General features: G+C 44.0%; 1 protein-coding gene across 4 annotated transcripts in view; it reads right to left on the bottom strand.

Moving 5' to 3' along the window:
• The window catches only part of DDX6 (DEAD-box helicase 6), a 44,981-nt gene extending 23,843 nt beyond the window's left edge, over positions 1-21,138 (bottom strand). The window contains exons 1-4 of one of the 4 annotated variants that reach the window (XM_054523968.2): positions 20,933-21,138; positions 15,047-15,513; positions 10,104-10,167; positions 8,615-8,719 (exon numbers count right to left, since the gene is read on the bottom strand). In XM_054523968.2, coding sequence (XP_054379943.1) covers positions 8,615-8,719; positions 10,104-10,167; positions 15,047-15,246 — 369 coding nt within the window. In that variant the 5' untranslated portion in view covers positions 15,247-15,513; positions 20,933-21,138. 4 annotated transcript variants of the gene reach the window in all.
• Positions 21,139-22,112: the final 974 nt, after the last annotated feature.

A 22,112-nucleotide genomic window follows, 5' to 3' on the forward strand; every position in this document is an offset into this window, starting at 1 on the left:
TTAAGGTAAAGCAAACAAAGAAGAAAACCTTGGCTTTAACCCTTTGGTCTTAAATTTCTTCCCTCCTTATCACAGATAAGTGAACCATTATTTCCAGTTGTTCCAGAGGCTCCCATTACCCTGTCACCTCAGATTTTCTCTTTCGTGGTTCTGTGGTACCAGTAGTCTGTAGTTTTTAACAGGCTGCCTGCACACTACTCAGTTTTACAGTATTGAAAAAGGTAAGACAGGTGGTCTCTGATGGTCTCTTAATGACTTGCTGGGTCAGGTTCTTTAAAGTGTAAACCTTTTTTTCAATCAAGTGAGGCAGAACAGAATTAGACTGGAGGTATCCTAATTCTCCTTTCTAGTTCATCTTTTGACTGACTTGATTAAGGCCACTGACTTCTATTCCTTTGCCCTCTCTGACAGGGATTATACCCTACAAAAACTATTCAAGGATAAAGCTTTAACAAAGTACATGTGATAGACTGTAAGTTAAGACACCCTGATATTTTGCCCTATATGATGGCCATTATGATTAGCAGTCAGTGAATTCAGCACATCCACACTGCCTCTTACCAGTGTTTCTCAGGAAGATTAGGAAATAATGAAAAGCAAGAGAATTCAAGTCAAGTTCAGAAAGCTATGAAATACAAGAGGAAATTATGAGGAACTGCCAGGGAGAAGGCAAAGGAGGAAGGAAACGAAAACTTTTTAAAAAACTTACTATGTGCTGAGCACAACTTTCAAGTTAGGTACTTTGTTTCACAACTGACAAAATGGATCCTAAACAGGATTAGTTTGCCCAGGGTCACAAGAAATGCTTTTGCCAGTATTTGAACTTAGATCTGCACATAACATGTAGGCAAGAAGGTGGAGAAAATGGAAATCTCATACACTGCTAGTGGGAATGTACAGCCATGCTGAAAACCAGCCTTGCAGTTCCTCAAAAGGTTAAAAAGAGTTACCATATGAACTAGCAATTCTAGGTATACAGCAAAAAGAAATAAAAACATCTCCACACAAAAACCTGCACCTGAATTTTCATAGCAACATTATCCTTTAATAGCCAGTTCCTTCTATGTATTTTTTTATAATAGTACAAACTTTATTCATAAATAAAACTTCATAAGGTTAAAGCAGGGGCAGTTCCTATTTTAAAAAGGGAACAGGGGAAGGCAGCCTGCTATTTTATTTAAAATCACAAGTTAGGTTTTTCAGACGGATAACAGTTGAGATCATTAAATCCCCTTCCTACTTCTCAGATTTTCACAAAATAGCACATTAAATCCTCAGTCCTTGGAAAACAACCCCAAATGTCTACCAACTGATGACTGGATAAATTGGAAGTAGTAGAGCCATACAATAAAATATTATTCAGCAAAAAGGAATGGAATATTGATACATGCTACAACACAGATGAACTCGGAAAACATTATGCTAAGTCAAAGAAGCCAGTCACAAAAAACCCACATACTATAGGATTCTATTTATATGACATGTCCAGACTAGGCAAAGCTAGAATGACAGAAAGTATACCAGTGGTTGCTTAGGGGTGGGGGAAAATGAGGTGTGACTGTTAAAAGGGTTTCTTTTGTGGGACTGATCAAAATGTTCTAAAATTTATTGTAGTAATGGTTGCACAACTCTAAATGCACTAAAAAGCATTAAATTGTATACTTTTGATGTGTGATATGTCATTTATATCTCAATAAAGCTATTACCCCCAAAAAACAAAACCCCAAAAAACCAACCCCACAAGCTTAGGGCCGACATCTGCCACCTTAGGTCTCCAAATTCACATTCACTGTAACATTTAGATACTGACTGAAGAGTATTTGTTGTGTTTTGGTTACTCTAGTATCCCTCTAAGTAACACCCCAATTTCCTTCTAAGGAATTACATATGCCCTGGTCTCCCCTGTCCCAACAGACCAAGCCTCACCAATTTTCTAAGCCAAGTGGTAGACACATAGCCCACACTAGGCCAGCGGAATGTTGCCTCCTAAGAATCTAAATTGTTATAGTGCATCCATTACAGCTTCCTAAGTCCTTCAGAGCTATCTCAGTTCTTAGTCATTTCCAAGTATGTTTCTCTAGCCTTCTCAATCTTGTGAATTCCCATTATTTTTCCAATAAATTTCCTTTTGCTGAAGTTAGATCAAGTTGGTTTCTGATGCCTATAATTAAAGAATGGTATATTTTCCAATCTCCTAGTATTGAGAGGCATTTTACAAGAGTGGTACCAAGAAAAGCTCAACATCACCCAACTAGCTGCATTTACACTGACTGCTTCCTCTTATTTTCCAAACCTTAATTTTCAAGAGGAAAAAAAACCTATGGTTAAAGGCCGGGTGCGGTGCCTCACGTCTGTAATCCCAGCACTTTGGGAGGCCGAGGCGGGCGGATCACGAGGTCAGGAGATCGATACCATCCTGGCTAATATGGTGAAATCCCGTCTCTACTAAAAAAAATACAAAAAAATTAGCCGGGCGTGGTGGCAGGCGCCTGTAGTCCCAGCCACTCGGGAGGCTGAGGCAGGAGAATGGCGTGAACCCAGGAGGTGGAGCTTGCAGTGAGCCAAGACTGCGCCACTGCACTCCAGCCTGGGCGACAGAGCGAGACTCTGTCTCAAAAAAACAAAAACAAAAACAAAAAAACAACCTATGGTTACTGCAGAGGAGGTAGCAATGATTGTTACAGATGTCCCCTGCTTACCAGGAAAAAAAAAAGGGAGATGGTAATTTCTAATAATATCTCTAATTTAGGCTGGGGATGGTGGCTCACGCCTGTAATCTCAACACTCTGGAAGGCTGAGGCAGAAGAACTGCTTGTGGCCAGGAGTTCAAGACCAGCCAGTGTGACAAACTGAGGCTCTGTCTCCCCGACCCTACCCAAAAACAAAACAAAACAAAACACACACCAAAAAAAAAAAAAAAAACCCACAAAAAACAAACAAAAAAAACCTTTGAGTTTTTAGGAAATAATTTTTTCAATCATAATAAACCCATTGTTAGCAGGAGGAATGACTTATTTACAGGTTTCAGAATGCTATAATTCCTAACTATAAATAGTAAACTATTAATCCTTATCAGACCTTAGTTGACCTGGCACAAAATTTTGTTGCCAACAGTATGGAGCTTCCATGTTTCCCTCAATAATCAACTACTTCTCATTTCTTCACCTTCTTAGATTTTCAAAAAAATCTTCAAGAGGTGTTCCCAGGGTTTAGAAGCAACGAGAGAGGCCATCTTTCTCAATCATAATCCCAAAGTTAATATAAAGTTTCAAATAATGCTAAGCAGACAAAAACAGTACATTCTTAGGCCTTCCAAAGAAGTCTACGTTCCTATAAAGCTACACCTTTAGAATGGCAGTTATTCTACTGGCCCCGGCATCCAGACCTAGAACTGGTTACAGATGGCTCTATCAAAGAAATACGTGTGTGGGAGCAATCTGTAGTGTATCTGGTTCCAGCCTGTCAATGTAAAAGCTCTTTTGAGAGCATATAATTTTAAGTGCCTAATTCTCTAACAGTCTTTTTTTTTTTTGTGGTGAGACAGGGTCTTGCTCTGTTGCCCAGGATGGAGTGCAGTGGCACAATCCTGGCTCACTTACAGCCTCAACCTCCTGAACATCTAGGACTACACGTCCCCCATGCCCAGCTAATTTTTGTACAGTCAGGGTTTTGTCATGTTGCTCAGGCGGGTTTCGAACCCCTGGATTCAAGCAATCCATCCACCTTGGCTTCCCAAAGTGCTGGGATTATAGGCATAAGCCACTGCACCCAGCCAATTCTCCAAATCTCACAGCCAAACTGCAACTAAATTCCATCTCAAACAAATACTCAAATGCAGAAGACTCCCCCATCTAATCAAGGCAGCTTTAATATTTAGGGGAAAAAAATGCCTGGATAAAACTGTAAAACCAAGCATGATAGAAGAGATACTTTTAGGAATGGGGGAGGGATGACAAAAATAAAGAGACGGTAGATAAGAAAGGAAAGAATACTAGAAGACAGCCTGCCATGAGGTTATATTTTACCAGGAGGGTGATGGGTGCACCCAAATCTCAGAAATCACAACTAAATAATTTACTTGGCCAGGCGTGGTGGCTCATGCCTGTAATTCCAGTACTTTGGGAGGCCGAGGAGAGTGGATCACCTGAGGTCAGGAGTTCAAGACCAACCTGGACAACATTGTGAAACCCCGTCTCCACTAGAAATACAAAAATCAGCCGGGTATGCTGGCGCCCACCTGTAATCTCAGTAACTTGGGAGGCCGAGGCATGAGAATCGCGTGAACCCGGGAGGCAGAGGTTGCAGTGAGCCGAGAGCACACCATTGCACTCCAGCCTGGGTGACAGAGCAAAAACCTGTCTCAAAAATAAAAGAATTTACTCATGTAACCAAACACCACCTGTTCCCCAAAAAACCTATGAAAATAAAAATTAAAAAAATTTTTTTACTAGGAGATCTGTAAATTTTGTTTCGGTTCTAAAATCCTAATATTTGTGACTTGTTACTCTGAATGATTCTAAGAAACACATAATCTTGTGCTTTTCGTGGATCCCCAGGACAAAATAATAGGAAAGAAAAAGGCAATACAAAAAAAAAAAAAAAAAGGCAATACAAGTGGTGACTTTGAGTATCTAAAACAATATACTCATACAATACCTTGCTATTTCAAAATACTTTGCTTATACACTACATTTGATTTTAACAATAAAAATCCTGTGAGGGAGAGTACTTACTTCTACTTTACAGAAAAAGCTGGATGTCAGATCGGTTAAGTGGCTGAAGAGTTAATTACCTATATGCTATAACAACACTGAGAGTACAAGTAACAAAGTTAATTTTAAATTTTAATACAAGGTAAGAAATAGGAGTCAGCAAATATCCATTAAGAATGAGGACTGGGCTAAGTGCAGTGGCTCACATCTGTAATTCTAGCACATTGGGAAGCCAAGGCAGGAGGATTGCTTGAGCCCAGGAGGTCAAGACCAGCCCGGTCAACATGGCAAAACCTTGACGCTACCAAAAAAAAAAAAAAAAAAGTAGCCAGGTGTGCTGGTACTACACTATCATCCTTACTCAGGAGGCTGGGGCAGGAGTATCACGTGAGCCCAGGAGTTTGGGGCTGCAGTGAGCTAGGATCGTGACACTGCACTCCAGCCCAGGCAACTTAGCAAGACTCAGTCTCTTTAAAACAAATTTAAAACAATTACATCTCCTAAATTAACTAATTTCCTTTTTTGAAACTATTATATAAAATAACCCATAACATTTTTTGAGCATTTATCATGTACTAGGCATTGTACTAAGCATTTGAATTATCTCACTTAATCTTTACAACAACCCTATGGTATTATACTATTACCTCAATTATATAGATCAGGAGTCCAACACTTATAGATCCCAAATAACCAATTTATGATCTGGGCAGTTCCCTACACCACGTTCACCTGCAGACATCAGTTACCTAAGTTTCATCAAAGCACGCTAAATAAGCACAGGCACTATGCTAAGTACTAGAGATAAAAGTTGAAGGATGCAGTTCCTACTGTAAAGGAACTCTCATAAGACTTCAGTGGGCCACGCGTGGTGGCTCACGCCTGTAATCCCAACACTTTGGGAGGCTGAAGCAGGCAGATCACAAGGTCAGGAGATCAAGACCATCCTGGCTAACATGGTGAAACCCCGTCTCTACTAAAACACAAAAAATTAGCCGGGCGCTGTGGCGCACGCCTGTAGTCCCCGCTACTCAGGAGGCTGAGGCAGGGGAATCGCTTGAACCCGGGAGTCAGAGATTGCAGCGAGTGGATGTCGTGCCACTGCACTCCAGACAGAGTAAGGTTCTGTCTCCAAAAAAAAAAAAAAAAAAAGACTTCAGTGTCGATAAAATGGATTAACATGAACTACATCATAGTAGATTCCTAGGTATTTCTAATACCTACACCCAAATTACCCCTCTGATGATGCATATCCTTGTTTTGATACTTTATTCAGCCAAAAGCACTCTCAACTCTGGGCAATCGTTACCCAGCGTTCTCTGCTTGGAATACAGCTCAATTCTTCCAGGTTGTCTCATCTTCCTCTGATGACTACATACATACGCAATTCCAACTAGAAAGGTACTCATCATATTACAGTGAATTATTTGTACAATTAGCTGTCTTTTCCAGACTGTGGACAGGAACCATATACCTGTCTCATTCATCATAGAACTCCCAAGGTCAAACACTTTCTAGGTCACTCCACACATGTTGGCTCAATGAAAAAGTACTCAGTGATGTCACAGGGTTTGTCCTTAGCACAGCCTGAATTCAATCATTTCATCAATTTAAGTATGTCTGTTGTCATCATTTATCAAACTGGCCTATGTATAATGCATGTTTATATGTACATGTATATTTATGTGTATGCGTGTGTGGATACGTATATACATGCATTTATTTCCTTGCTCTTTCCACTGAAAGGACCAAGTAGCAAACAGGGTACCTAATGCCTGGGTCTTGGTCCCTAATACTACTCCACACTAAAAAGAATCAAGGATCCTTGGATGCCAATGCTGGGCCAGGATAGGTATAAGATAAGCCTGCATCATGTTATGTCAAAAAGCAAGAAAGGGGCCGGGTACGATGGCTCACATCTATAATCCCAGCACTTTGAGAAGCCAAGGTGGGCGATCATTTGAGGTCAGGAGTTCGAGACCAGCCTGGACTACAGGGTGAAACCCTGTCTCTACTAAAAATACAAAAATTAGCTAGGTGTGGTAGCACACATCTGTAATTCCAGCTACTGGGGAGGCTGAGACACAAGAACTGCTTGAACCCAGGATGGGAAGGCTGTGGTGAGCCAAGATCATGCCATTGCACTCCAGCCTCTCTGACAGAGCTAGACTCCGTCTCAAAAAAGAGAAAAAAAAAAAAAAAAGCAAGAAAGTACTCAAGAAAAATGAAGGGGACACATCATAAAAACATAGGAACCAGGCTGAAAGAGCTTACACTGGCCAGATCTAGGATATTTTTAGAATAATAATAATAAAAAAATATTGAAAAACATGGTGAGTATAAGTCCATACTGATAACAGATATATATGGATGAGGGGAAGGGAAGTTTCTTCTTTATAGGGGCAAATACAGAGGCAGTGCTAGAATTGCAAAGTCATCACAGCCCATCAGAGCAGAGATGAGATCAAGCAAGAATCACTAATCGGTGCTAAAACTAGGGGGCAAATTTTGTTATTTTTTTAAACAAGTATCATGCCATGAATTGCAAATCACAAGATATGAAGTTAAATCCCACCTCTACCACTCATGAGCTACAAGTATCTTTGGCTAAGTCAAGTTTCTCAAGCTCAGCACTACTGACATTTTGGGCCACAAAATTCTTTGTTGTAAGGGGCTGTCCTTTAGCATCCCCCCACTCATGATAATCAAAAATGTTTCTACAAATTGCTACATGTCCCCTGGGGGACAAAAATTCTCCCTGGTTGAAAACAATACACTGAGAGAACTAACTGCTCTGAACTTTTGTTTTCTCATCCACAAAATGGGGATAATATCTAGCCTGAACCATCTATCTTACTGGGTTGGAGGAGGAGGGTGGCCATAGTATTATTGTATTTGTATGGTCTTAAAATGCACCCCAGATTGCTTATTCGTCTCAAGGGAGAGGGGAAAGAGCGGTAATTATAGAATGGAAAAACCACACAACACCTTGACGGGGTAATCAAAATTAACATCACCAAAGAGGAATAAATGGACACTAGGCACACCTTCAAACATGATACCCTGAGAAGGCCATAATATGATTTCTGCATTATTCGGGCTGAGAAAGCCTACCTTGAATCTAATTACTTGGGAATATCACAAAATCCCAAAATGGGAAATGTACTATTAATAAAAAAAGGGGGCCAGGCATGGTGGCTAATGTCTGTAATCCTAGCACTATTGCGAACCCAGGAGTTTTAATCAACCTGGATAACATGGCAAAACCCTATCCCTACAAAAAAATACAAAAATTAGCCGGGTGTTGTGGCACATGCCTGTAGTCCCAGCTACTAGGAGGCTGACGCAGGAGGATCACTTGAGCCCAGGAGGTCAAGGCTGCAGTGAGCCGAGATCAGGCCACTGAACTCCAGCCTGGGTGACAGGGCAAGACCCTGTCTCAAAAAAAAAAAAAAAAAGAGGGATGGGGGAAGGGGTTGTAGGCTGTATTTTTAATATGTTGACGTCATAAAAAGAAGAACAAACACCAGGGAAATGCTAATGACTAAAAAAGACATAACTACAAATAATACCTGACCCTAGACTGGATCCTGTATAGAAGAAAAAAACTACTATAAAGGACACCATTAATAATTAGAATGACAGATGAGACGGAAGTATTTTATCAATGTTAATTGAAGGTAACTGTACTGTGGTTACATAAAAGAATATCCTAAAGAAATACACACTGAAATATTTAGAGTTGTAAAGGCCATGATTTTCTAATTTGCCCTTAAAAATTTCAGAAAGTGTATACATGAGAGAGAAATGTTAGTTCACTATACCACTTCTGCAGAGCAAAAAGAAAACTGTTTAATGGTTGACACATAACCTTATATATGTGATAAAAAGGGTTAACATACCTGAATAGGAGATGGCTTTTCCCAGCCCATTTCAAAAATTCCCATCAGTAACTCCCTTTTCAAACAGTAATCTTCAAACTCATTTCCTTTTGTGGAGGTCACATCCTAGTTAAACAAACAAAAGGAACAATAAAATAAATAACACTGTTGGTAAATTTGGTGTCCTTTGGTAAATTTACGTGTTTAAGAAAATTTATCTGGGCCAGGCACGGTGGCTCATGCCTGTAATCCCCAGCACTTTGGGAGGCCAAGGCAGGCAGATCACCTGAGGTCAGAAGTTCCAGACCAGCCTGGCCAACATGGTGAAACTCCATATCCACAAAAAATACAACAAATTAGCCAGGGTGGTGGCGCACGCCTGTAGTCGCAGCTACCTGGGAGGCTGAGGCAGGAGAATCGCTTGAACCCAGGAGATAGAGGTTGCAGTGAGGTGAGATCGCACCCGCTGCACAGCCTGGGGGGACAGAGCCAGACTCTATCTCAAAAAAAAAAAAAAAAAAAAAAAAAAACAAACTTCTCTGACTTTAGTACTTTACCTGCCCAATCATAAATATAAATATATGCAGATTACTTGTTTTAATCTGTATTTCAACTTTTCCTGAAGAAAAACCACTGTCCCTGCTTCGACACACAAGCTATTTAAAAAACTATGTTTCAGGGAAAGAGCACTTGGTCATAGCCTTCTTTTTTTTTTTTTTGAGAGATGGAGTCTCGCTCTGTCACCCAGGCTGCAGTGCAGTGGCGCGATCTCGGCTCACTGCAACCTCCGCCTCCCAGGTTCAAGTGATTCTCCCGTCTCAGCCTCCTGAGCAGCTGGATTACAGGCGCCTGCCACCACACCCGACTAATTTTTGTATTTTTAGTAGAGACAGGGTTTCAACATGTTGGCCAGGCTGGTCTCGAACTTCTGACCTCAGGTGATCCGCCTGCCTCGGCCTCCCAAAGTGCTGGGAATACAGGCAAGAGCCACTGTGCCCAGCCCTTGGTCACAGTCTCCTAAGGACTGGTGGAATAGTGTTATTTTTTTACACAAATATCATGCCATGAATTGCAAATCACAAGATATGAAGTTAAATACCACCTCTACCACTCATGAGCTACAAATATCTTTGGCTAAGTCAAATTTCTCAAGCTCAGCAATACTGACACTTTGGGCAACAAAATTCTTTGTTGTAAAGGGCTGTCCTTTAGCTTCCCCCCATTGATGATAAGCAAAAATGTTTCTACAAATTGCTAAATGCCCCTGGGGGACAAAAATTCTCCCTGGTTGAAAACAATACGCTAAGAGAACTAACTGCTCTGAGCTTTTGTTTTCTCATCCACAAAATGGGAACATATAGCCTGAATATCAATCTTACTGGGTTGGAGGAGGAGGGTGGCAGTGGTGTTATGGTCCTGAAACCAATTCCCTCCAGACACCGAGGGACAGCTGTACTTCACACTTCTAGTTCCTCACCATTATTCTACTTGTATTTTACAACCAACTTACCGAAGTTTTGATTCTTAGATCCTTTGGAGGGAGTTTTAAAGTCTTTTTCCAGTCATCACCAGGTCTAGAGAGAATACAGTAAACTTGAAGTATCAAAATTCATAGCATCCTAACAAAGATGATTCATCTCAATTATAATTAAGTTTTAAAAAGCACAGTAAGTTTAATATATTCCATTTAATATATCTAACAAGATAATTAAACAACTTTAGAAAAAGTGTTCTTATAGAGAATCTCAGGAGGATAAAAAAACCAAGAACAGAAGGGATTAAGGCATCCACCCTCTTAAGCAATATTGTATACAGTGTAACTGTTGTCAAAAGGTGTTTTGTTTGACCTACATAGCATGTGTTTTAATTTAAATGAGTTTAAATTAGTTCTCAACATTTAAAAACTGTAAGATTTTATATATCTTATATAACTCCTGGGCTCAAGCAATCCGCCTGCCTCAGCCTCCCAAAGTGCTAGGATTATAGGTGTGAGCCACCATGGCTGGCTATTCTCATTTTTAAAATAGGTTAACAGGCCAGGCATGGTGGCTCACACCAGCAATCCCAGCACTTTGGGAGGCCGAGGCAGGTGGATCACTTGAGGTCAGGAGTTCGAGACCAGCCTGGCCAATATGGTGAAACCCCATCTCTACTAAAAATACAAAAATTAGCCAGGCATGGTGGGACACAACTGTAGTCCCAGCTACTCGGGAGGCTGAGGCAGGGGAATCACTTGAACCTGGGAGGTGGACACTGCAGTGAGCCAAGCTCACAACACTGCACTCCAGCCTAAGTGACAGAGGGAGACTCTGTCTCAAAAATAAATAAGCTGGGCGCCGTTGCTCACGCCTGTAATCCCAACACTTTGGGAGGCCGAAGCAAGCGGATCACCTGAGGTCAGGAGTTCGAGAGTAGCCTGGCCAATATGGTGAAACCCAGTCTCTACTAAAAATACAAAAATTAGCCACTCATAGTGGCATGTGCCTGTAATCCCAGCTACTCAGGAGGCTGAGGCAGGAGAATCCCTTGAACCCGGGAGCCAAGATCCTGCGACAGAGCAAGACTCCGTCCCAAATAAATAAATGAAACAAAATAGGTTAACAGTTACATCAAATAATTGATATAATGCACTCAGCACAGTCCCTGGCAAAATAATAGCACAGTATTAGCTAATGAGCATCGCTTAATCTTTTTTTTTTTTATTGGAAATGCTAGAAACCATGAAAGAGAATAAAAACAAGGAGAATATAAAGAAACTCTCTTTTTGGCCAGGTAAAAACCTCAAGGAATAAATACTCAAAGCATCTTAAAAAAAAAAAAAAAATCAGGGAACATCTGCCGACAAAGCATTTAACTGTGACATCTTTGAAAAAGTTTTCACTGCAGCTGTTCTTACATAACCAGAGTCCCCAAAACATCTCAAATGCTTGATTCACAGAAAAAAAGACCACTTATTTTACTTAAAGCTAGGTCCTACATAATGCAAATACTCTAACACTGGTAACTTCTTGCTACCAATTCCAAGACTACTACTATACTAAAGCCTTTTTTTTTTTCCCCTCCAAGATGGAGTCTTGCTCTGTCACCCAGGCTAGAGTGCAGTGGCATGATCTCAGCTCACTGCAACCTCCACCTCCCGGGGTTCAAGCAATTCTCCTGCCTCAGCCTCCAGAGCAGCTGGGATTACAGCAGCCTGCCACCACACCTGGCTAGTTTTTCTATTTTTAGTGGAGACGGGGATTCAGCTGGTCTCGAACTCCTGACCTCTTGATCCTCCTGCCTTGGCTTCCCAAAGTGCTGGGATTACAAGGATGAGCCACCGCACCCAGCCTACTAAAGCCTTTCATCTAAGCCTGTATCATCAAAGTTTCTGATTTAAAAATGTCAGTTTGACACTGTCGAATTCAACAAAATAGTGAATAATAATGCGTAAGATATAATGCGAAACCTGACCACAAGAAATTTATAATCTTGTGAGATGAAAAAACTATTTAAAACGAGAAAGTGACAGAGGTTAAGTATTAGCAGTGTTCTGAGACACTTGATGGGATCTAGAGGACTTCATGGAAGAGAGGGCATAGAAAATGAGATGTGAAGAACCGACAGAATTGAAAAGAAACCATTAATCGTAGGAAAACCAGAAAAGAAAAATCAGAACCCACTGTTGTCCCCAAATCAGAATTTCTTATTTTTTATTTTTTTGAGATGGGGTCTTACCCTGTCACCCAGGCTTGAGTGCAGTGGTGCAATCATAGCTCACTGCAGCCTTTATTATTTGTAGAGACAGGGTCTTGCTAGGTTGCCCAGGTTAGTCTCAAACTCCTGGCCTCAAGTGATCTTCCCACCTCAGCCTCCCAAAGTGATGGGATGAACGGCATGAGCCATCATACTGAGCCCCAGAATTTTTAAAATAGAAAATATTCTCATAGGCCAGGTGCGGTGGCTCACGCCTGTAATCCCAGCACTCTGGGAGGCCGAGGCGGGCAGATTACCCAAGGTCAGGAATTCAAGGCTAGCCTGGCCAACATGATGAAATCTCATCTCTACTAAAAATACAAAAATTAGCCAGACGTGATGGTGGACACCTGTAATCCCAGCTACTTGGGAGGCAGAGGCAGGAGAATGGCTCGAACCCAGGAGGTGGAGGTTGCAGTGAGTCGAGATCACACCATTGCACTCCAGCCTGGGCAACAGAGTGAGTGAGAGTCCATCTCAAAAACAAAAACAAAAACAAAAACAAAAAATTAAAAATAGGCTGGGCGCAGTGGCTCACATGTGTAATCCCAGCACTGTGAGAGGTCGAGGTGGGCAGATCACTTGAGCTCAGGAGTTCCAGACCAGCCTGGGCAACATGACAAAACCCCGCTGCTACTGGCGCATGCCAGTAGTCCCCACTATTTGTAAGGCTGAGGCAGGAGGATCACTTGAGCCTGGGAAGTTGAGGCTGCAGTGAGCCATGATCATGCCACCATACTGCAGCCTAGGCAACAAAGTGAGACCCTGTCTCAAAAAAAAAAAAAAAAGTTATAAAAAAAATTAAAAATAGTCTAAATTTCGCTAACCTACTTACATTCTGCCAAGACAAACTACAACTGAAGTGGTATTCATTTCTACACCAATTAAAGCATTCACCTTAAAAATAACAGAATATACACTAATACCAATTCTCCCAATGACCTAACCGATTCTGCTGAAAATTAGTTCTTAGAGGTCCTAGTGAACCACATATGGTAACTATATGACAGTCTGGTAGCTTGTGTAAGTTATTTTTCTGTAGGAAGTGAAAAGATCTAGGTTGTAATAAAACATATACCCCAGTTCAGTAACCCAGCGTCAACATCTTATAAAGATTCCTACGGTTAAATTATTTTATATGGCAAGTTTTTTTGTTTTTTTTTTGAGACGGTGTATTTCTCTGTTGCCCAGGCTGGAGTGCAGTGACACGATCTTGGCTCTCTGCAACCTCCATTTCCCACGTTCAAGTGATTCTCCTGCCTCAGCCTCCTGAGTAGCTGGGATTACAGGCACGTGCCATCACGCCCAGCTAATTTTTGTATTTTTAGTAAAGACAGGGTTTCACCATGTTGGTCAGGCTGGCCTCGAACTCTTGACCTCGTGATCTACCTGCCTCAGCCTCCCGAAGTGCTGGGATTACAGGCGTGAGCTACCGCACCTGGCCCTTTTTTTTTTGAGATGGAGTTTCGCTCCTGTTGCCCAAGCTGGAGTGCAATGGTGCAATCTCGGCTCACTGCAACCTCCGCCTCCCGGGTTCAAGTGATTCTCCTGCCTCAGCCTCCCGAGTAGCACTATAGGCATGTGCCACCATGCCCAGCTAATTTGGTACTTTTAGTAGAGACAGGGTTTCTCCATGTTTGTCAGGCTGGTCTCGAACTCCCGACCTCAGGTGATCCGCCTGCCTTGGCCTCCCAATGTGCTTGGATTACAGGCGTGTGCCACCGCACCTGGCCCTATATGGCAAGTTCTTAACAAAAGCCAAACATCAATTGGAGTCAAGAATCTTAAATGTTAATTTCCTGTAACTGAATCTTTAAAGTGATGGTTACCATTCAAATACTGTAATTTAAAGTATGCACTTAAAAGTAACAAATAGCCTACATACTTTCAGCTTTAAAAGAAAAAATATCCTCTAGTAAGAGGAGGCTCTTCAATTTGAAGGTTAACAAAAGGTTTCTGAGACTGTTCAGGACTGTGTTCTGTGAGTTCAAAATTCTTAGTTCCCTTTTTATATGTAAAAAAAGGAAAAAAATTAAAAAAATTTTTTTTTGGGGTAGAGACAGAGTCTCATTATGTTGCCTAGACTGGTCTCAAACTCTTGGACTCAAGTGATCCTCCCACATTGGCCTCCCCAAAGTACAGGGATTATAGGCGTGAGTCACCTCAACCAGCCTACATTTTTTTTAAGTAAAAAAGCTAAGTTCCACAAGCTAAAAAAAGTTATGAGAAAATTTTCTGAGTGAATAATGCTTGGAGTTCAGAAGGTGGTGCAAGTCTTTAAAGACTCTAAAGACTCAGACTGAGTCTTTAAATTTAATACGTAAAGTTGGCTTTATCTGCTGTTTAACTAGGGTAAGGTGCAGTCATAACAACACTAAAAAAACTATACTGACAAAAACAAGATGACTAACAATTTTATTCATTTATAACAAACTAAGCTAATAACTTTTACACTAATTATGAAAGCCAGAAATGTTTCCAAAAACCATTTATACAAAATTTGTGTGTATCATCTGACCTTAGGATGACTACTTGCTGAACAAATTATGGCAGAAATACATTATTCTATTGCAAATACCTACTGGCCATAAAACGAAGTCATCTGTCCTCTATTTGGAATCAAAATGGTTAAATTAAGGCATAAGGATTAATTGTCAACACCAAAGTAACAAAAATCTTGGTTCCCCACGAGTGTTTATTATTTACTCTAACACTTACTTAATAGTGGTGGTCATACTCTGTGCTTGCTGCTGAGTGCCATTATTGATTGTGTTGGTGTTTTTCAGCTGGTTCATCTGTTGCTGTGTCTGTGTGCCCCCTCCTCCAGGGCCACCAGTGGGTTTCACAGGGCCTCTCAGCTGACCATTTTGACTGGACAGACCCATTATAACAGGGTTCTCTGTTCTGGCCGTGCTCATGCTGTTTTAATTGCAAAGGTCTTTCAAACTTCAAAACTTTTGAAAGTCAGTAGAGAAACTGTAATAACAGTTTATTAGGCTCTCCAAAATGAAGAGATAAATATAAGTCTTGCTCAATAAATGAGTCCTTTATTGCAATGCAGGCAAGCACCTGTAAGTCTCTGAACGGTAAGCAGCAGTAACTTGCTCTCTTGCACGGAATCAACTTTTTATTTTTAAAAAGCCCTCTAACAAGCTTGAGTTATATCTGAATTCACTCACGTCAATCTGAAAAAAACAAACAAAATTAAATTAGCAAACACAACAGAAAAACTTTCATTTTTAAAAGAACCCCTTTAAAAGAACTCTCATCTTTTATATTAAAGAATTAATAATACGGCTACACTTACACCAAATCACAAGCCAAGCTAGGAAAGACACAACTTTGAACTATCTCAAAAACACAATGAGGCCAATCTCAAACATTTAAAATTGTTAATTCAAAGCAATTCAGAGAAGATTACATAGAAAGAGACTAGTAAATTAGCACTACTTGTCAATGATAATCTCTTCTCTTCAGTTTCCTCCCCATGAATTCTCTAAGTCTCTGACATCTCTAAAAGTCAGTGATTCATATGCTTAATTGCATTACAACTCACTGAAGTATCACACAATTTAAACAAGACAATTCATTAATTTTCTTCTACTTCTAATAGCAACCGAGAGTCCTTATAGATTTAAGTGAGCTTTTGACCTGAACTTCACACTTCCAGAAAAAAACACTTTTGTGCCCTTATGAATTTCAACTATTAAACTTTATGGGCTGGGTGTTGGTGGCTCAGGCCTGTAATCGCAGCACTTTGAGAGGCCAATGCGGGCGATCACTTGAGGTCAAGGAGTTAGAGACCAGCCTGGACAACATAGCGAAACCCCATCTATACTAAAAATACAAAATTTAGGCCAGGTGCGTTGGCTCATGCCTGTAATCCCAGCACTTTGGGAGGCCGAGGAGGGTGGATCATGAGGTCAGGAGCTCAGGATCAGCCTGGCCAAGATGGTAAAACCCTGTCTACTGAAAATACAAAAATTAGCCAGGCGTGGTGGTGGGCTCCTGTAATCCCAGCTACTTGGGAGGCTGAGGCAGAGAACTGCTTGAACCCAGGAGATGGAGGTTGCAGTGAGCCAAGATTATGCCACTGCACTCCAGCCTGAGCGACAGAGCCAGACTCCATCTCTAAAACAAAAACAAACAAACAAGAAAAAAAAAAAAAATTCAGCCGGGCGTGGTGGTGCACACCTGTAATGGAGTCCCAGCTACTTGGGAGGCTGAAGCACGAGAATCGCTTGAACCTGGCAGATGGAGGCTGCAGTGAGCCAGGCGACAGAGACCTTGTCTCAAAAAACAACAAAATACTTCATGAAGAAAAATGTATTTTCTTTTTTCCTTTTTGTCCTTTAAAACAATAAATGAAGCAGTCAAGAGAATAGTGTATTTCTGCCACAAGGTATCCAGCAAGTAATGATCCCAAGGACAGATGATATACACAAATTTTGTATAAATGATTTTTTATTTTGAAATTGACAAAAACAAGATGACTCTAATAATTTTATTTATAACAAACTTAGCTAATAACTTCTAATTTTAAATAGAATTAAAAAAACAGGAAAATTCCTCTTTAAAAAAAAAACCTGTGGAAGACTAAACACACTAGTAATTTTAAGAAAACTTCCCAAGAAACCCAGAGTAGTAAAGCTAATTAATACTTAAAAAAAAAAAAAAAGAGAACCGGTAGGACGGGCACGGTAGCTCAAGCCTGTAATCCCAACACTTTGGGAGGCCAAGGCTGGTGGATCACCTGAGGTCAGGAGTTCAAGACCACCTGACCAACATGGTGAAACTCTGTTCCACTGAAATACAAAAATTAACTGGGCGTGGTGGCCCTGTAATCTCAGCTACTTAGGAGGCTGAGGCAGAAGAATCACCTGAACCCAGGAGGTGGAGGCTGCAATGAGCCCAGATCACGCCATTGTACTCCAGCCTGGGCAACAAAAGCAAAACTCTGTTTAAAAAAAAAAAAAAAACCCACAAAACTAGTCAATCTCATTTTAAAATTATCCCGTAAATACAAATCTTATTTTTATTTTTTATTGTATTTTTTGAGACAGAGTCTTTCTTGCACTGTTGCCCGGGCTGGAGTGCAATGGTGCGCTCTCAGCTCACTGCAACCTCCACCTCCCGGGTTCAAGTGATTCTCCTGCCTCAGCCTCCTAAGTAGCTGGGATTACGGGCATGCGCCTCGATGCCCAGCTAATTTTTCTATTTTTAGTAACGACGGGGTTTCGACATGTTGGCCAGGCTGGTCTTGAACAACTGAGCTCAGGTGATCCGCCCGCCTTGGCCTCCCAAAGTGCTGGGATTACAGGCGTGAGCCACTGCGCCTGGCCACTTTTATTTTTTATTATTATTATTTATTTATTTATGTTTTATTTTTTTGATACGGAGTCTCACTCTGTCGCCCAGGCTGGAGTGCAGTGGCGCGATCTCAGCTCACTGCAAGCTCTGCCTCCCGGGTTGACGCCATTCTCCTGCCTCATCCTCCCAAGTAGCTGGGAGTACAGGTGCTTGCCACCACGCCCGGCTAATTTTTTGTATTTTTAGTAGAGACGGAGTTTCACCGTGTTAGCCAGGATGGTCTCGATCTCCTGACCTCGTGATCCGCCCGCCTCGGCCTTCCAAAGTGCTGAGATTACAGGCGTGAGCCACCACGCCCGGCCTATTATTTTTGAGACAGAGTCTCACTCTGTTGCCCAGAGTGGAGCGCAGTGGCCCGATCTCAGCTCACTGCAACCTCCACCACGCGGGTTCAAGCGATCCTCATGCCTTAGCCTCCCAAGTAGCTGGGTGGGATTGCAGGTCTGGCTAATTTTTGTATTTTTCAGTAGAGACGGGGTGTTATCAAGTTGTCCAGGCTGGTCTTGGACTCCTGACCTCAAATCATCTGCCCGCCTTAGCCGCCTGAAGTGCTAGGATTACAGGCGAGAGCCACCGTGCCCGGCTGAAATCTTACTTTTAATTGTAGTTAATAAAAACATACAAAGACACGAAAACAAAGCCCTACTCTGTGGGCTTTTGATTTAACCCCGTTACACTTTTTTTTTTTTTTTTTTGAGGCGGAGTCTCGCTCTGTCGCCCAGGTTGGAGTGCAGTGGCACAATCTTGGCTCACTGCAACTGCCGCCTCCTGCGTTCAAGCGATTCTCCTGTCTCAGCCTCCCGAGTAGCTGGGATTACAGGCGCCCGCCACCACGCGCAGCTAAATTTTTTCTATTTTTAGTAGAGACGGGGTTTTGCCATGTTGGTCAGGCTAGTATCGAACTCCTGACCTCAGTTGATCCGCCTGCCCTGGCCTCCCAAAGTGCTGGGATTACAGGCGTGAGCCATCGCTCCCATCAATCCCGTTACATTTCTTACATAAAATACACTAGCTTACGAGTGCTGATTCCTTCTGCCATACACCAAGACATGTGAAACTCAAAATTTTAAAGTCAACAGATCTCAACATTTATGAGAAAATGCTCCTTGATTATGCCTTCCTCAAAAAAAAAATGAACAAGTTGCTCACAAGCAAATCCTGATTATCACATACACAAAGTTGTTTACTTCTGACTCTAACTGACCTCTTAAGCAGATATGGTTAACAGCTACTTTCCTGTATTGACGGTTTTATATTATGATCAGCGATATCACGCAGTTCACACAGACTTAGCTGTTTGCACTAAGAGGATGAAAAGGGCAACCTCTAAAGACCGAACGATATCATCATTACTGTCCATCATGCACAGTAAGACCTCCTATATCCTTAAATCCGAAATGAGACTATGTGATAACTGCTCCCTTCTTAAACTGAAACCTGCACTGCAGCTTTTTCTCAGAGAAGGAAATATTCCTCCTACCCCTTTCCAATTTAGATTTCCAAGTTATCTTTCTACATTTTCAAAAAAAACAAAAAACAAAAAAACAAGAAACGTAGACTAGTTGGGAGGAGCCCCTAGCGGAGTTAATTACAGCACTTCACAGATCGTAGTTAGCAATTGACAGTTTCACACCCAAAACAGTATCGTCATCGCCAACAAGAGCTTTTGTTTGCAAATGCAACGCAGTTTTTCTAAGCTTTGCCTGCAAGTTGGAGTGACTGGGTTTTATTCTGAAGGGAAAGGGGGGCTGTGGAAGAGAAAAGAGAGAGATACGGGAAAGAGACAAGTCAATGACTGGAACCCCGTAACTGAAGGGAAATTTCTTGCCCCACCCCCACCCCGCCCCACACCCCACGCCCCAAACACACACACTGCAAGTCAGCTCCCTCTGACCATAAACACAAAAGGTTGGGGCTCTGCAATCCTATCTGCGCAATATGAGCCGGCAACCAGCTCCACCAGTAGCAAACAATAGGGACTCCCCCAATGAGGCCCCAAAGGGACCCCCTAACCCAGAAATCCCCCTCCTTTCCTCCAAGAGTCGGGGGCTCCATAAACACCCTCTTGTTATTGACCTGCAAGGCCTACTGCAATCAAGCAGCGGCCGATTTGCTTCTAAACCGAGCCCTCCAATACAGCATGTCCCTGCCGCCCCCTATAGGGCCGCCTCGTACCCTATAACCTCCACCATCATCCCCCTGAGTCCTTGCCGCCCCCTTCGGCCTGATATTCCCTCATCTTCGATAAACCTCCTCTGAGTACTTAGCCTGTTCCTCCTGCCGACCCTGCCGCGCACCACATTCCTATATTCGCCTCCTCTCAGGCGCCCCCACCCCACACAGCTGCCGCCCGCCTTCCTCCCCAGGCCCGGCCAGGCCTTAGGCCTCTGCCCGAGAGTCCCCCAGAGCCGGCCCGGGGGGCTCCCCGCAGCCCCCACAGCACCGCTGACCTCGACCCCACCACCTCACCCCAAGCCTCGCGGCTCGGGCCCGTGTCCTACCAACGAGGCCACTCCCGCTCGGCACCCTCGGTCCTTTATTGTTGACTCGAAGCTCCCAAAATGGCGGACGCTCCTTCCTCCTCGGAAACCTCCGCCCGCCCCCACCCGGCCCTCTCGTTACGGCCTCCTCTCGCCCCCGCCCCCGCCCCGCTCCGAGGGGCGCGCAGCCCATCCGCCCGCGCAGCCGGCTACCCCGGCCGTCCAGCCCTACCTCCTCCGCTGCCCGCTCTCGTGGCGCCGCCAAAGTCGCCGCCTGGCTGAGCTAACTCGGCTCCTCTGCCCCCTCCCTCGCTCGCCCGTTCGCCCGCCCGCCGCCTCCTCCCTCTTTCCCTGCCTCTCCGCATGGCGGCGACCGCGGCTCCTCCTCCACTCAAGATGGCGAAACCTCGGCCGCCGCGGCTGCATTGGCCGCGGCGTCACTGCCTTCCCGGCCTGGTGGTGAGAGGAAGCCGGGGCGCGAAAGCCTCCTGAGGAGAAAATGGAGGGCCCTTCTCTCACACCGACGAGAAAAGTTTGAGGGGGAAATACGAGTTCCTTTCTGAAGGGACAGGACGGCTGCTTTTCCACAGCCGCGACGTGATTGGGAAATGGTGGCTGGCAAGGGTAGCCCTGCCTTCGCCCCTCCAAAGTAAAAATCGGGAGTTGAGACCAGAGGAACATCTCTTTATTACATGACTAAGGATATGTTTTGAAAACTGGCCCCCGGGCAGCTGCACGGGGACAGGAAGCTGACCTGACTTCTCCTGCTGACCGGGGAGGCCGATGCCGGGCCTAAGGGGCCGCGTCCGAGCCTCTCGGGGTGCGCCTCCATCCAGGAAAGCGCGGAACTAGCGGCCCGGAGACGCCGGGCGCGCGTCTGAGTGTGGGGGCCGGAAGGGGGGCCGACCGGGCCCGGAGGGCGCACCAGGCAGGAGGGAGGACTCCAGAGAGCGCGCGGGGAGCGCTGCGCGGTGGGGCGGGGCGGGCCTGTAGGGCGCGCCTGGCGGGGGGTAGGCTCCGGGCTTGAGGGTGCGCCTGGAGGGGCTGGTTGTGGGGGAAGGCACCGGGTTTGAGGGTGCGCCTGGGCGGGGAAGGCTCCGGGCATGAGGGCGCGCCTGCGGGTGGTATGGGGGGTACACCGAGCTTGAGGGTGCGCCCGAGGGGCTCTCATGTGAAAGGTACCAGGCTTGAGGGCGCCCTTGCGGGGGGCAGAGGCACCGAGCTTGAGGGTGCGCCTCGGGCGTCTGCGGGGGGAAGGCACCGGACTTGAGCGTGCGCTGGGAGAGGACGGCGGGGGACCGGACTGTGAGGGCGTATCTTGGGGGACCTGTCAGGGAGGAACCGGGAGGTGAAGGCACAACTCGGGGTGAGGCGGGGGCAGGGGCCGGGCTGTGAGAGTGCGACTGAGGGGGATTACTGCGGAGAGCACGGAGCTGGGGGCGTTGCGCAGGGGGAGCGCGGAGGCCTGGTGGAGAGAGTAGCAAACCGAGAGCGCGCACCGGGGTGGTGGGGGGAGAAGCTGGACTGTAAGGTGAGTTGGTAGGGCGCAACCGTCTTCTGCACTCGAAGGGCAAGACTCAAGAAAGTGGGGGCGGAGGAGGCCCGACCCCTCCACTAAAGGGAGGGAAGCTAGTGAAGCGTCAGTTATAATAGAAACAGGAATTCAGTAAGGAAATGGAGAAACTTAAGGCAGAGGGTGACTCTCCTGCCTAACCCTCACTATAAAGATATTTATGTATGTTCCCATAATTACTTTTCAGATCCCAATGTCTGTTTATCCTTGACAGAAATAATAGAACTGCTGTCTTCTTCCAAGTTAAACAAAACTTTGGAGCTAAAAGCTAACTAGGTCAAGAGAAACAAAATCTGAGTCTCACCCAGTTGAGACTGAATATACAAAGAATGGCCAAACCTACCCATGACTTCCTACCCAT

The sequence above is a fragment of the Pongo abelii genome, chromosome 9, assembly GCF_028885655.2.
Source record: "Pongo abelii isolate AG06213 chromosome 9, NHGRI_mPonAbe1-v2.0_pri, whole genome shotgun sequence".
Classification (NCBI taxonomy): domain Eukaryota; kingdom Metazoa; phylum Chordata; class Mammalia; order Primates; family Hominidae; genus Pongo; species Pongo abelii.